At 42.8% G+C, this 13,753-nt stretch overlaps 1 protein-coding gene across 1 annotated transcript in view; it reads right to left on the minus strand.

Moving 5' to 3' along the window:
• The window catches only part of LOC140206178 (alpha-actinin-1-like), a 163,475-nt gene that overhangs the window by 36,074 nt on the left and 113,648 nt on the right, over window positions 1–13,753 (minus strand). Inside the window, 2 exon segments of the mRNA XM_072274455.1 lie at window positions 144–294; window positions 12,437–12,584. Of these exon segments, the coding sequence (XP_072130556.1) occupies window positions 144–294; window positions 12,437–12,584 (299 nt within the window).

A 13,753-nucleotide genomic window follows, 5' to 3' on the forward strand; every position in this document is an offset into this window, starting at 1 on the left:
ATTTTTTAAACTCATTACAACATAATTGTTTGCAAATTTCTGTCTGTAGAAAGATCCAAATAATAATGGCATCAGTTACAAAATCTGGCCTTTAATGTTGAATGCAGCGTGGTTGGTGCAAACAATTATATTATTGTACGTACTTGAGCTCTTGTGCGATGGCGGCGATCTGCTCTACTCTGTCTTGGTGGGCTGCCAGATCACTCTCAAATGCTTCGTGTTTCTTAAGCAAGGCCTTGATGTCAGCCAGTGCAGCGGTTTCGTAGTCTTTCTGCGTCAACATCGATTCTTTATCTACATGAAGAGGAAGCAAGAGTTAACTTCACTTTTCCATCTAAGCATCAAGCAAAGGCACTGGTCAAGTGTCAGCTGTAGCCTGGTTTAAGGTCCATTTATTATCGAAGTATGTACACAGAATAAGCCGGCTGGTGATGTAACAACATCAGCACCGGACTTGGAGGTGAGTTGTTCCATTTGAATCCAGCATCCAGCTAACAACTCAGCCTCGTGAAACACAGACAAAATGGTGAAGAAACAGCAAGGTTGCCGCCTGGTGCGCCACAAGGCATGGAGAGGAATAGCAACAATGAATGCAGCATATAACTCTGAGATTAATCTTCTCCAGGCAGCCAAGAAACTAAGAAAACCATGGAGGCCATTCAAAGAAAGCCAACAATCTCCCCTCCTCCATGCACAAAAAAAGATGAATAGAAATAAGAATATCAAACCACCCCCCCAATGCAAAAAAAATCATCCATCTGAAAGAGTCCAATTTTAACTCCATAAATTATAGATGCAGAACCTCGATAACACCCTCCGGAAGCATTGCAGGAGAGTGGAACCATCTGAACACAGAGGCCTTCCCGTGGGAGCAGCGAGTGAGAGATCTGTCACATGCAGACACCATCTCTGGCAGCAGTGAGTAAGAGGCTGGTAGTCAACACTGAACACTCGCTCGCCTTCCACATTTGTCTCAATGTTTGAAAGTTCTTCCATCCTTAAATAGTTGAGAAATGCAGTCAATCATGACCTCTAAACTTTTTCGCCTTGAGGCCACTCACCTCCTGGAAACTTCAAGACAAATGCAATCCAAAGTTCTAAATCTCATTATAGACATGAGCACAAGAAACCCAGCTGGCCAGTGCAGTGCTGCATTGCCAGAAGTGTCATCTTCTGGGTGAGAGAGTGACAAGGCACAGCCTGCTCAAAGGTAGAGGGAAACAACCCCATGTCATTACATCTAGAAGAGCGCCCTTAGTAATAGATGGATTGGATCGTCACTGACACCATTTTCAAACACTCCTATTCCCACCTATATGAACCTGAAAGTTAGCAAAAGGCAATTGCTTTGAAGACGACAACATTCCATTAACTTCAGCAAAGTTTCCAGAGTGCAACAGCTTCAGATATGGACATTCCTGAGGAGAAAGCTCACATTAGAGGTTCTTCTTTATGTTTATTCTAATGACTTGATAGTGCAACAGCGACACCCCCCCCAAATAACTCTGCACTGTGGTTTAGACCCATTCTTAAATGTGTGTTGAGAAGAGCACCAGACACTGTTGTAAATTAGTGCCTGTAGCTTAATCAACATTACCACAACCACAAGCTATTGACGTGCGTGGGAATTTCTGCACACTACTAAATGAAGTAAACAATGTTCATGTCTAAATTTTGTATTTGCTTTTAGCTCGGACTCTTTAAAAGGATCAAAATGGTGAGGAAGGCAAATGTGATGTTAGCATTCATTTTGAGAGGACTAGAATATAAAAGCAAGGATGTAATGTTGAGGCTTTATAAGGTACTGGTGAGCCCTCATTTTGGAGTATTGTGAGCAGTTTTGGCCCCTTTATCTGAGAAAGGATGTACTGACATTGGAGAGGGGTCAAAGGGAATTCATGAAAATTATTCCAGGATCGAAAGGCTTATCATATGAGGAGTGCTCTGAGCCTCTAGTCACTGGATTTCAGAAGAATGAAGGGTGACCTCATTGAAACCTATCAAATATTGAAAGGCTTCGATAGAGTGGATGTGGAGAGGGTGTTTCCGATAGTGAGGGAGTCTAAGACCAGAGGATACAGCCTCAGAATAGAGGGGCGTCCTTTTAGAATGGAGATGAGGAGGAATTTCTTTAGCCAGAGTGGTGAATCTGTGGGATTTGTTAAGGCTTTGAAGGGGGTGCAAAGAGGTTTACTAGGAAGCTGCCTGGTTTAGAGGGCACATGCTATTATGAGAGGGTAGACAAACATGGGTTGTTTTCTCTGGAGCTGCAGAGCCTGCTGGGAGATCTGATAGAGGTTTACAAGGTTATGAGAGGCATAGATAGAGCAGATATGGAGTATCTTTTTCCCAGGGTAGAAATGTCTAATACCAGAGGGCATGCATTGAAGGTGAGAGGGGGTACATTCAAAGGGGCTGAGGGGTGAGTTTTTTCACTCAGAGAGTGATGGATGCCTGGAACGTGCTGCCTGGGATGGTAGTAGAGGCAAATACATTAGAGGCTTTTAAGACACCTCCCTCCCCTTTCTAGATCTTTCTGTCTCTGTCTCTGGAGACAGCTTATCCACTGATGTCTACTATAAGCCTACTGACTCTCACAGTTATCTGGACTATTCCTCTTCTCACCCTGTCTCTTGCGAAAACGCCATCCCCTTCTCGCAATTCCTCCGTCTCTGCCGCATCTGCTCTCAGGATGAAGCTTTTCATACTAGGATGAGGGAGATGTCTTCCTTTTTTAAAGAAAGGGGCTTCCCTTCCTCCACTATCAACTCTGCTCTTAAACGCATCTCCCCCATTTCACGTACATCTGCTCTCACTCCATCCTCCCGCCACCCCACTAGGAATAGGGTTCCCCTGGTCCTCACCTACCACCCCACCAGCCTCCGGGTCCAACATATTATTCTCCGTAACTTCCGCCACCCCCAACAGGATCCCACCACTAAGCACATCTTTCCCTCCCCGCCTCTCTCTGCATTCCGCAGGGATCGCTCCCTACACAACTCCCTTGTCCATTCGTCCCCCCCATCCCTCCCCACTGATCTCCCTCCTGGCACTTATCTGTGTAAGCAGAACAAGTGCTACACATGCCCTTACACTTCCTCCCTTACCACCATTCAGGGCTCCAAACAGTCCTTCCAGGTGAGGCAACACTTCACCTGTGAGTCGACTGGGGTGATATACTGCGTCCGGTGCTCCCGATGTGGCCTTTTATATATTGGCGAGACCCGACGCAGACTGGGAGACCGCTTTGCTGAACATCTACGCTCTGTCCGCCAGAGAAAGCAGGATCTCCCAGTGGCCACACATTTTAATTCCACATCCCATTCCCATTCTGACATGTCTATCCACGGCCTCCTCTACTGTAAAGATGAAGCCACACTCAGGTTGGAGGAACAACACCTTATATTCCATCTGGGTAGCCTCTAATCTGATGGCATGAACATCGACTTCTCTAACTTCCGCTAAGGCCCCACCTCCCCCTCGTACCCCATCTGTTACTCATTTTTATGCACACATTCTTTCTCTCACTCTCCTTTTTCTCCCTCTGTCCCTCTGAATATACCTCTTGCCCATCCTCTGGGTCCCCCCCCCCGTCTTTCTTCCCAGACCTCCTGTCCCATGATCCTCTCATATCCCCTTTTGCCTATCACCTGTCCAGCTCTTGGCTCCATCCCTCCCCCTCCTGTCTTCTCCTATCATTTTGGATCTCCCCCTCCTCCTCCAACTTTCAAATTCCTTACTCACTCTTCCTTCAGTTAGTCCTGACGAAGGGTCTCGGCCTGAAACGTCGACTGCACCTCTTCCTACAGATGCTGCTTGGCCTGCTGCATTCACCAGCAACTTTGATGTGTGTTGCTTGAATTTCCAGCATCTGCAGAATTCTTGTTGTTAGAGGCTTTTAAGAGACGTTTGGATAGGCACATGGATATGAGGAAGATGAAGGGATATGGACATTGTGTAGGTAGGCGGGATTAGTATTGGGGTGTTTATGATTTGCTTTTTAGCTGGTTCGGCACAACATATCAGGACAAATGGTCTGTTCCTGTTCTATGTTCTATGCTTTATGTTCTGTTTTGTTTTATACTTTGCAATAAAAATACAAAGAAGAAAGAGAATATACAAGTTACAAGCTTTTTTCTTTAAGCTTCCTGCAATCCAGGGGTTCCCAACATGAGGTCCACAGACTCCTCAGTTAATGGCAAGGTTCATTGGCATAAAAATGGTTGGAAATGGTTGGAAAAGGTTGGCTCTAAAAGGTAGAATACAAAACTGGGGTTGCTTTTCTCTGGAGTGTAGGGCACAGAGCGGGTGACCTTATAGGGGATTATTACACCATGAGGGGCACAGATAGGTGGGGCAGCAGGGTAGCATAGTGGTTTACAGTACCAATGACCCAGGTTCAATTCTCGTCACTGCCTGTAAGGAGCCTGTACGTTCTCCCATGAGCTGGTAGCTTAACTGGTCATTGTAAATTTCTTGTGATAGGGATAGGATTAAATTGGGGGTTTGCTGGGCAGTGTGGCTCAAAGGACTGATTCTGCGCTGTATTTCAATGAATAATTAAAATTAAATTTTTTTTTTCCCTCAGGATAGGGGAGTCAAAAACTACACGGCATAGGTTTAATGTAAGAATCTGAGAGGCAAGTTTCTGCATAGAAGGTGGTGGTTATATGGAATAAGCTGCCACAGGAAGGGGGAGAATTACAACTTTTAAGTAACTTGGACTGATACAGTAGATGAATACAAAAAGCTTAGAGGTACAGAGAACACTGGAGGAGCAGGCTTTTGTGACGAACACTGAGACGGGTCAAGGTCTTTGGTGGGAGGTGGAGAGAAGACACTGGAGAGAACCAGCTGTAGGATTTGATCCAGTGGGAAACCGCAATTTGATGGAGCCCAAGGCACAGAGGTCTACCGAAGATCAGTGAATATGGCTTTTGGAAGATTTGATCTCCAACCTGTGCACGTTTGACTGTTTAATTATAATGGGCCCTTTTTGTTTCTTTCTTTCTTTTCTCTACTAACTCTTCAGTTAACATCCAAAAATATACTTTCTTTATAACTGTATGTAGTGTATGATCTGTTATTTCATGCTGATGGGTGATTGCAGGGGCCAGTAAATCACAGAGCATTCACACAAACCGGGGTTTGGGTGAGCAAGACATCCTAATCACGGATTTGGCAGTACCAACGTTGTATACACCCTAGACATACGAAGCCTGAGAAAGGTGGATTTCCTCACCGTGGAGTCCAGCCTGTTAGCGAGGGGCTAACAAGCTGTTTGTAGAGGTGCCTAGTAAAAAAGGGTTTCAAGAGTTAAAATGAGCATCTGCTAGTTTAATTTTTTAACATCTGGCAAGAAACTTTGAGGAGTTCATCAGCCAGCATCTTATTTATGTTTGTAAGAAAAAAAAGCATTTCCTAGAGGGGCAACTGAGCTATATATTCAGTGGACTTAAAATCCCCCGGCCCTGAATTTGCAGTCAACAAAAACAAATGGTACTTATCAACCTCGAAGGAAGTGTCCCACAAAATAAGTCACAATTCTCATGTTGATCTCTCTACATCCAAAATCTGTTGCTTAAAATCAGAGTTCTGAGGGCGGTCACTGATTTCCAGCAGCAGCGACTATTGAAGTAGGTAAGCAGCCAACCTGACAGGCAGCAGGAAAACAACCAATTTCATAAACATTTTTATAGTTTATAGAGCCCACAATAAAGACCGAGCTAATAATTTGAAACTAAAGATTGAAGTCACCAAATTAAATGTTAAACATAAAATAAAGTGGAAATTAAGTGAAGGATTTGCTCACAAACTACTTTTGAAGTCACAGAATCATAGAAAAGTACAGTAGAGACAGGCCCTTTGGCCTATTTAAAACTGCTTAGTCCCATCGACCTGCACCAGGACGATAGCCCTCCGTACCCCTACCACCCATGTACCCATCCAAACTTCTCCTAAAACATTGAAATCGAGCTCACATGCACCACTTATGTTGGCAACTCGTCCCACACCCTCATGACCCTCTGAGTGAAGAAGTTCCCCTCATGTTCCCCTTAAACTTTTGACCTTTCACCCTTAACCTCGAGTTGCAGTCTCACTGAACCTTAGCGGGAAAAAGCCTGCTTGCGCTTACCCTATCTACACCCCTCATAATTTTGTATCTCACTATCAAGTCTCCCCGCGGTCTTCTAGTCAGATGTCATTTAACAATAGCAACAACTTTCTATCAGAATCTTAGCTGAACTTCATACAATGGGACATTTTCAGTAGATTTACAGCAAGGAATATGTTGTCAACTTTAATATTTTCCATGATTGAAGGCTGTAAAAGAGGAAACTGCAGCCAGAAACCTTGTGCTTAATGGTGACAAGAGCAATCTCATGAAACTGCTATCAGCTACCATTGTTTATTTGCTCAACTTTAACTTCAAATCACTACCTTTTTTTTTGCTCTTTTTGCACTACTTTTTTTTTAAATATATACACTTCTTATTGTAATTTACATATGTATTTAAAATTGGATATTGCAATGCACTGCAGCCTGATTTTGATTCTGGTCATGGCAACATCTAGGAGAGATGCATTATCCATTTTTATGTTTCTGATGAATCATTTCCAGCCACGCTCAGCCTGTACTGATTTGAGTGACAGCAGCGCCGAGAAGACACATTTTTGTTTCAGCGTGCGTGGCTGGCTCTTGTAAGTCAGGGCCCTTACTTCTTTGAACCAGGGTTTATTCTTTCACTTGATGGCAATTGCAGAGCAAGCAATGTATTATACTCCTGCCTGATGACAGGGTATCGGAGATTGTTGGATTGTTAATCGCGGCCTCGCAGACTTAAAAGAGATTGATGTATGATCAGCACTTTGTCATAATCTCACCAGCATCCATGTAAGCCCTGCTTATGAGAGTTTGGATACGTTTTTCGATAAACTTTTAATCATAGAACGTGTTACGGTATTTGGAGAGGGGACCAGATTCTCTGGGTCAAGTCTATTATCCCTGGACGTCATTTAGAGTGTGTAATCTTGTAACAGGAAATAAAATTCAAGTTAATACTCCTACTTATACTCCATCTCATCATCTCACATTCACATTATTTATTGCAACTTATATTTGCATTTGCACAGTTTCTTGTCTTCCACATTCCAGTTGATCTTTCAGTGGTCCTGTTATAGCTACTGTTCTATAGATTTGCTGAGCATGCCCGCAGGAAAATGAATCTCAGGGTTGTATATGGTGACATATATGTCATTTGTTCATAAAATTTACTTTGAACTCTGTACTAATATTTCTGGATATGGCCAAATTGGCAAAAGCTGATTTCCTCACCACTGACAGTCTGTATTTACCAACAACATAGCTTGCCATCTGACCCATCCAATCAATGTGAATTCTCAGAGCAATTTCATACGCCCGCCCCACCCAAAAATATGGCCCTGTGACCTAATTTTGCCACTTTTCCCCATTGTCAAAACCCTCTCCACCACACACACTTGGAACAATCCAGAGTGGCCAATTAACCAACTCATCAGCAAGTCTTTAGGTCTGAAACGAAACCAGAGCAAGCTATTAGCTAGCCCGAATCCCTCGAAGTCACGAGGTTTTGCTCAGCTCAGTGAAGAGTTCTTTCACCTTCAGGCCTGATTTATGTCACAGCAATTATATTAAGAAATTGGTTGAAGTAAAAATATTTCTGGAAGTTGCTACAAGTAGGGAAGCGGAAGGTGAATCTTCAATGGGAGGTTAATTTTGCTGAGGTAATTAAGGACTCGTCATCCTCAGTGGGACAGAAGCTGGAAGCAAATGCTCAGGGACATGCAAATAATGGAGGAGACTGGGTATGTCAGAGAATCCAGTGGTGAGTTCAAAGATTGTAAAATAAATGCACTAGGGATTGAGACTTCAACAACAGACTACACACAAACTGTAGAGCTGAATGGCAATTAAACTGGAAATGGATGGCCTTGTCTGCAACTTATCCTCATCATAACCTAGACCTCACTCTAAGGCATTGCCTTTAGTCTACTGAACATTACCCACCCTTCAGACAACTTGTTTCCTTTCCCAGTCCTCACAGTGTCATTAACTGCTTCTCTTCCACGGTGCTGCCAGACTTACTGAACTCCCTATTTCAGATTTCCAACATCTAGATTTTTTTTTGCATTTTACCAAAACCAAAAATCTTAAGTAAACCACACAAAAGGCTGGAGGAACTCAGAGAATAGGCAGCATCTATGGAAAGGAATAAACAGGCCAAGATCCTTCATCATGACTGGAAAGGTTGGGGGTAGAAGACAGAATAAGACAGGGGTGGGGGGGGGGGCGGAAAAGAGTACAAGCTGGCAGGTGATAGGTGAGACCAGGTTGGTGGGGGTGGTGTGGTGAAGTAAGAAGCTGCTAGGAGGTGATAGGTGGAATAGGTAAAGGGCTGAAGGAGAAGGAATCTAATAGGAGATGACAGTGGACCATGGGAGAAGGAAATGTGGAGTGGAACCAGACGGAGGTAATGCTCAGGAGAGAAGAGATAGAACGGAACCGGAATGGGGAATGGAAAAAATAGAAAATTGCTGGAAGTTAAAGAAATTGATGTAGCCGAGTTGATATTTGTAGCATTAAAATCTTATCTTCTGAAAATTACTAGGCTTATAGGAATGCAAAGTGCTAATTGCAACCTGCATGAAACTGCAAAACCGTCATTTAAGAGACAAGAATCCTGACATATTAGAATAGCTAGTGTGATAAATATATACAAAAAAAAATACATTAATCTGCTCAGCAGTATACCATCGCTTTCTAATCAATGGGATAATTCCCAAAACATGAAGCAATTAATTTCCAGATCAATTCTTGTGGAAACTATTCATTTACTTGTAATATCAGATAAAGCACTAGACAGTGGCTATATTTCATTAGGAGTTTGAGGAGATTTGATACGTCAGCAAAATCACTTGAAAATTTCTACTGATGTACCGTGGCAGTATACTGACAAGCTGCATCATGGTCCAGTATGGGGGGGGGAGGGGGGCCTAATGCACAGGACTAAAAGAAGCTACCGAAAGTTGTAAACTCAAGTCAGTTCCATTGTAGGCATTAGCCCCTGTAGTATGCAAGACATCTTCAAGGAGCGTTCCCTCAAAGAGACAGCATCCATCATTAAGGACCCCCATCACCCAGGACATGCTTTGTACTCATTGCTACCATCAGGGAGGTGGTACAGGAGCCTGAAGACACACACTCAATGCTTCAGGAACAGCTCCTTCCCCTCTGCCATCCGATTTCTGAATGAACATTGAACTCACGAACACGACCATACTACTTTTTTTCCCACTACTTATTTAATTCAACTATTTAATATTTATTCATACTGAAATTCATTTTTTCCTCTATTATTATGTATTGCATTGTACTGCTGCCACAAAGACAACAAATTTCACAACATATGCCGGTGATATTAAACCTGGTTCTGATTCAGTGTCATTTTCCCCATTGTAACCACGAAAATTTTAAGTTTACACTGAGGATCACAAATCAGTTGTTCCCATTCCCTGTGTACAGGTGGTCTCACCCAACATCAGAAACTGTCACATTGTTAAGTACAGTGTTTACTGCTTGGTAGCTGAGATTGTTTCCAGTAGAGAACCACTGGACAATTTGATTATGGACCCCATTGCAAATCTAACTGAGAGAAAAACAGACTTGGGCTTCAAGTGTCAGTTATGTTTTTAACTGAGGATGACTTAGCAAAATATGCACCATTGGGCTGGCTTGCAACCACAAAGTCATCAATTTTACAGTTTTCCAGTTGGTAGACAAGTAGTTTTTGATTAACACCTCGTGTACAAACTCTGCATGAGGTGATCACTTTAAACCTGCAGACTGCTATACAAAAGGGTAGTGGACTTGGCCCAGAACATCACAGGTAGAGCCCTCACAACCATGGAGCACATCTACATGAAAGCTGTCACAGGAAAGCAGCAACCGGGGGCGTCACGTGATGACATAGGATTGAGACGTGTAAATCCAGCTCTCCCGTAAAAAATCAGCAAAGTACCGTTTAAACAAAGTAAAGTTAATAAATACTTTCCGAAAACTATTTATAAACTTCGTAAAACTACTCTACGATATGCCTCGTAAACCGCAACAGAAGAAGTCTGTTGCTGTGAAGTCGCCGCGAGATGGGAAGGAAAAAGTGCCTACTGCAGCGATGGAGCCTCGGATTCGGGTTGGATCTCCTTCAGAGGAGACTCATTTTATCTCTGGCATAGAAGAACGGGGAGCAATGGCGGCGGTAGCGGTCTCTCGGAGGAAGATGCCGGAATTGCGCATGCGCAAAAAAGTACGCGCGCACAAATCGACACAATTTAAACTACAAGAACCGACGGCCACTGCAACTGAAAGTGACTCAGAGTCAGAACTGGATATCGCAGGGAATACAGATGAAGAAGAGGAGGAAAAACTGGAAGAGACTGGAAGTAAAGGAGACGGCGGCGACATAAGAGAGGCTTTATTGCAATTAACGGCTGAACTAAGAAAATTAAGAACAGAGCTTAGAGACGTGAAGATGTGCTATGATAAAGCTATGAAAAGCCAGGATAAAATGGATAAGAAACTTCAGAAGATGGAAAGAACAATGGAGCATATTAATGATAGAGTGGAAAAAACAGAAAATAATGTGCTTGTCTGGAACACGGAAAGAAATCGACTCTTGGAGAAAGAGGACGTGTTGGAAAATTTTAGTAGATGTAATAACATTAAAATTGTTGGTCTTAAAGAAGGTATAGAGGGAGATAATCCAATAGAATATTTTCAAAGATGGATCCCGAAAACCTTGCAAATGAAAGAGGAAGATCGATCAATTGAAATTGAGCGGGTACATAGAGCTCTAAGACCAAAACCACAAGATGACCAATATCCACGATCAATTTTAATAAAATTCTTAAGATTTCAAGACAAAGAAAGGATTCTACAGGTGGCTGCCCAAGCTGCCAAGAAGAGAAAAGGGCCACTGATGATAGAAGGGAAGAAAATTTTTTCTACCCTAACATACGTAATGAACTTTTGAAAGAAGGAAGAAGTTTAATCCAGTGAAAAAAGCCTTATGGGATCACGGTTATCAAATTATATTGCGTTATCCTGCAACCTTGAAGATTTTTTTGCCTGGTGGAGAAAAAAGATTTTTTGACAATTACCGGAAAGCGGAGGAGTTTGTGCGAGATTCTTTGAGTATTCACCAGATACAAGAACAAATTTAGGGGAGCGAGATGGATTGAAGATGAAGACTGGATCAAGGATTAGGCCTGTTGAATTTTTAGGCGGATGAATATATAAATATATTATTAATTATATGAGGGAGGGGAAGAAAGGTTAAAATTTGAGGAATATTAGCTGGGAATAATAACATTAATTTTTATATATATATATATATATAATTTTTTGTTACGGGGGAGCTGGAAGAAACACTGACCAATCACTACGTTATTCATGTGTGCAAACGTGGCAACAGCCACGACCCGCACAATGGAGGGGGGTAGTGTTGTGTATCCTTACATTCACAACATTAGTGGGGGGGGTATTTTGTTTTTTCTTTTTTTGTATCTTATCTATCTTTTTTTTTTCTTTTTGCCTGGATGATTGGGAGGGAAACACATAGCAATATGGTGAAGTTCAAAGAGATTCCCCAGGGAACTATGAGAGTTGAGAAGCTAAGTAATGTTTTAGATTTTAAGAGATAAATATGTAACATTTTTGAATATTTGGAGCCCTTATTTATAGCTCAGATGATGAAGATCTTGGTTCCTTGGGGGAAAGTAACAAATATATACTAAATTTATTTTTATCCCATGGAGCATGTGCAAACCTTCCAATATTCAGGCGGTTCCTTTTTTTTTTCTTTTTAGGTAGGAGTACATATCGGGGGGGGGAGGGGGAGGGTAGATATTTTTTTTCTCATGTATCACTTTGAAAACTCAATAAAAATTATATTAAAAAAAAGGAAAGCAGCAACCATCAGAGATCCCCACCACCCAGGTCATGCTCTCTTCTCGCTTCTGCCATCAGGTAGAAGGTACAAGAGCCTTAGGACTCGCACCACCAGGTTCAAGAACAGTTAATACCCCTTAACCATTAGGCTCTCGAACAAAAGGGGATAACTGCACTCACTTGTCCCATCATTGATATGTTCCCACAACCAACGATCTCACTTTAAGGACTCTTTATCTCATGTTCTCATTATTTATTGCTATTTATTTATATTTGCATTTGCACAATTTGTTGTCTTCTGCACTGGTTGATCTTTCATTGATCCTGTTATAGTTAATATTTCATAGATTTGCTGAGTATGTCCACAGGAAAATGAACCTCAGGGTTGTATGTGCTGACATATATGTACTTTGATAATAAAATTTACTTCTGAAATATGTTGGAACATCACCTTTGGTCCAATCTTCATGGATGGTTGCTTTCTGTCTGAATTTCTCTGCCAAATGATCAAGTCTTTCCAGCCTCCTGATCTCATTCAGTAGCCACTCCTCGTAACCCTTTTCGGCCTGTTCCAGACCTTGCCAGGCATTGTTAATATCCTTTATGCAAAAAAAAAAAATTACATTACTCTCCAGAAACTTAATGGGTGTGGAATATTAATATTTGCAGAATTATTTGCATAGGTATTATTATATTTAAAATCATACAGAAACACGATACAAAAGACTAAAGAGACTTCCTTCAGGACTTGATGCTATAGCTTGAATAATCTGATACAAGACGTATAATAAAGAGAGACACTGAAGACCACAGCACAGGAACAGGCCCTTTGGCCTGTTTAATCAATGCCAAGCCACTTAAATTGTCTACTCCCCATCGACCTGCACCGGGCCCATAGCCCTGCAAACCCCTACCACCCACGTACTTATCCAAACTTCTCCTAAGTGTTGAAATAAAGTTCGCATAGACCACTTCCACTGGCAGCTCCTTCCACACTCTCACCACCCTCTGAGTGAAGAAGTTTCCCCTCATGTTCCCCTTTAACTTTTCACCTTTCACCCTTAACCCATGACCTCGAGTTGTAGTCCCACCGAACCTCAGTGGAAAAAGCTTGCTTACATTTACCCTACCTAAACTCATCATAACTCTGTGTTGTTGTTCGCCCATCGTTGACATCAATGAGGACCTCGACACCATATTGATGGTGTTGAGACTAGCGCGTGATTTGGATTTAAGTGAGGGAGAGTTGCGCAGTGTCAGCCTCACTCTCTCTCCCCAATTCCCATCTGGGTCCAGTGGCAAGACAGAGTCAAGACGGCTGGAGATGGGACTAGGCGCAGTGGATGACCAGGACGTCTTCTGTGTCTTGTCCTGCTCTACACGTTCCACGACGCTTGCAGAGACCGCCTTCTTGACCGTTGGACCTTCCATTGGTTTCGTCCGCTCAATCCGCCGGAGTCTGTCTTCACATGCTGGGATAGACAACTCCCTATCTTACCGAGGGTTTGAGACCCGTCGGCTACCCTCACCTGGTTTAGCCGGCTTGTCGAAGCCGTTGCCCGGGGTGTGGCCGCTGTCGCATGTAAACAGCTACGGGGAGCCACAGGTGAGAGCTGAGTGCCAGGTGGGGACCAAAGGTGGACTAACCGCCCTGAAAAGGACATGACATGTTCCCCCACCAGAGGTGCTACCCCTCCCTGACACCCCATATAACTCTGTATGCCTCTATCAAATCTCCCCTCAATCTTCTACGTTCCCAGTTATAAAA

This window comes from Mobula birostris, chromosome 12 (assembly GCF_030028105.1).
Source record: "Mobula birostris isolate sMobBir1 chromosome 12, sMobBir1.hap1, whole genome shotgun sequence".
NCBI lineage: Eukaryota > Metazoa > Chordata > Chondrichthyes > Myliobatiformes > Myliobatidae > Mobula > Mobula birostris.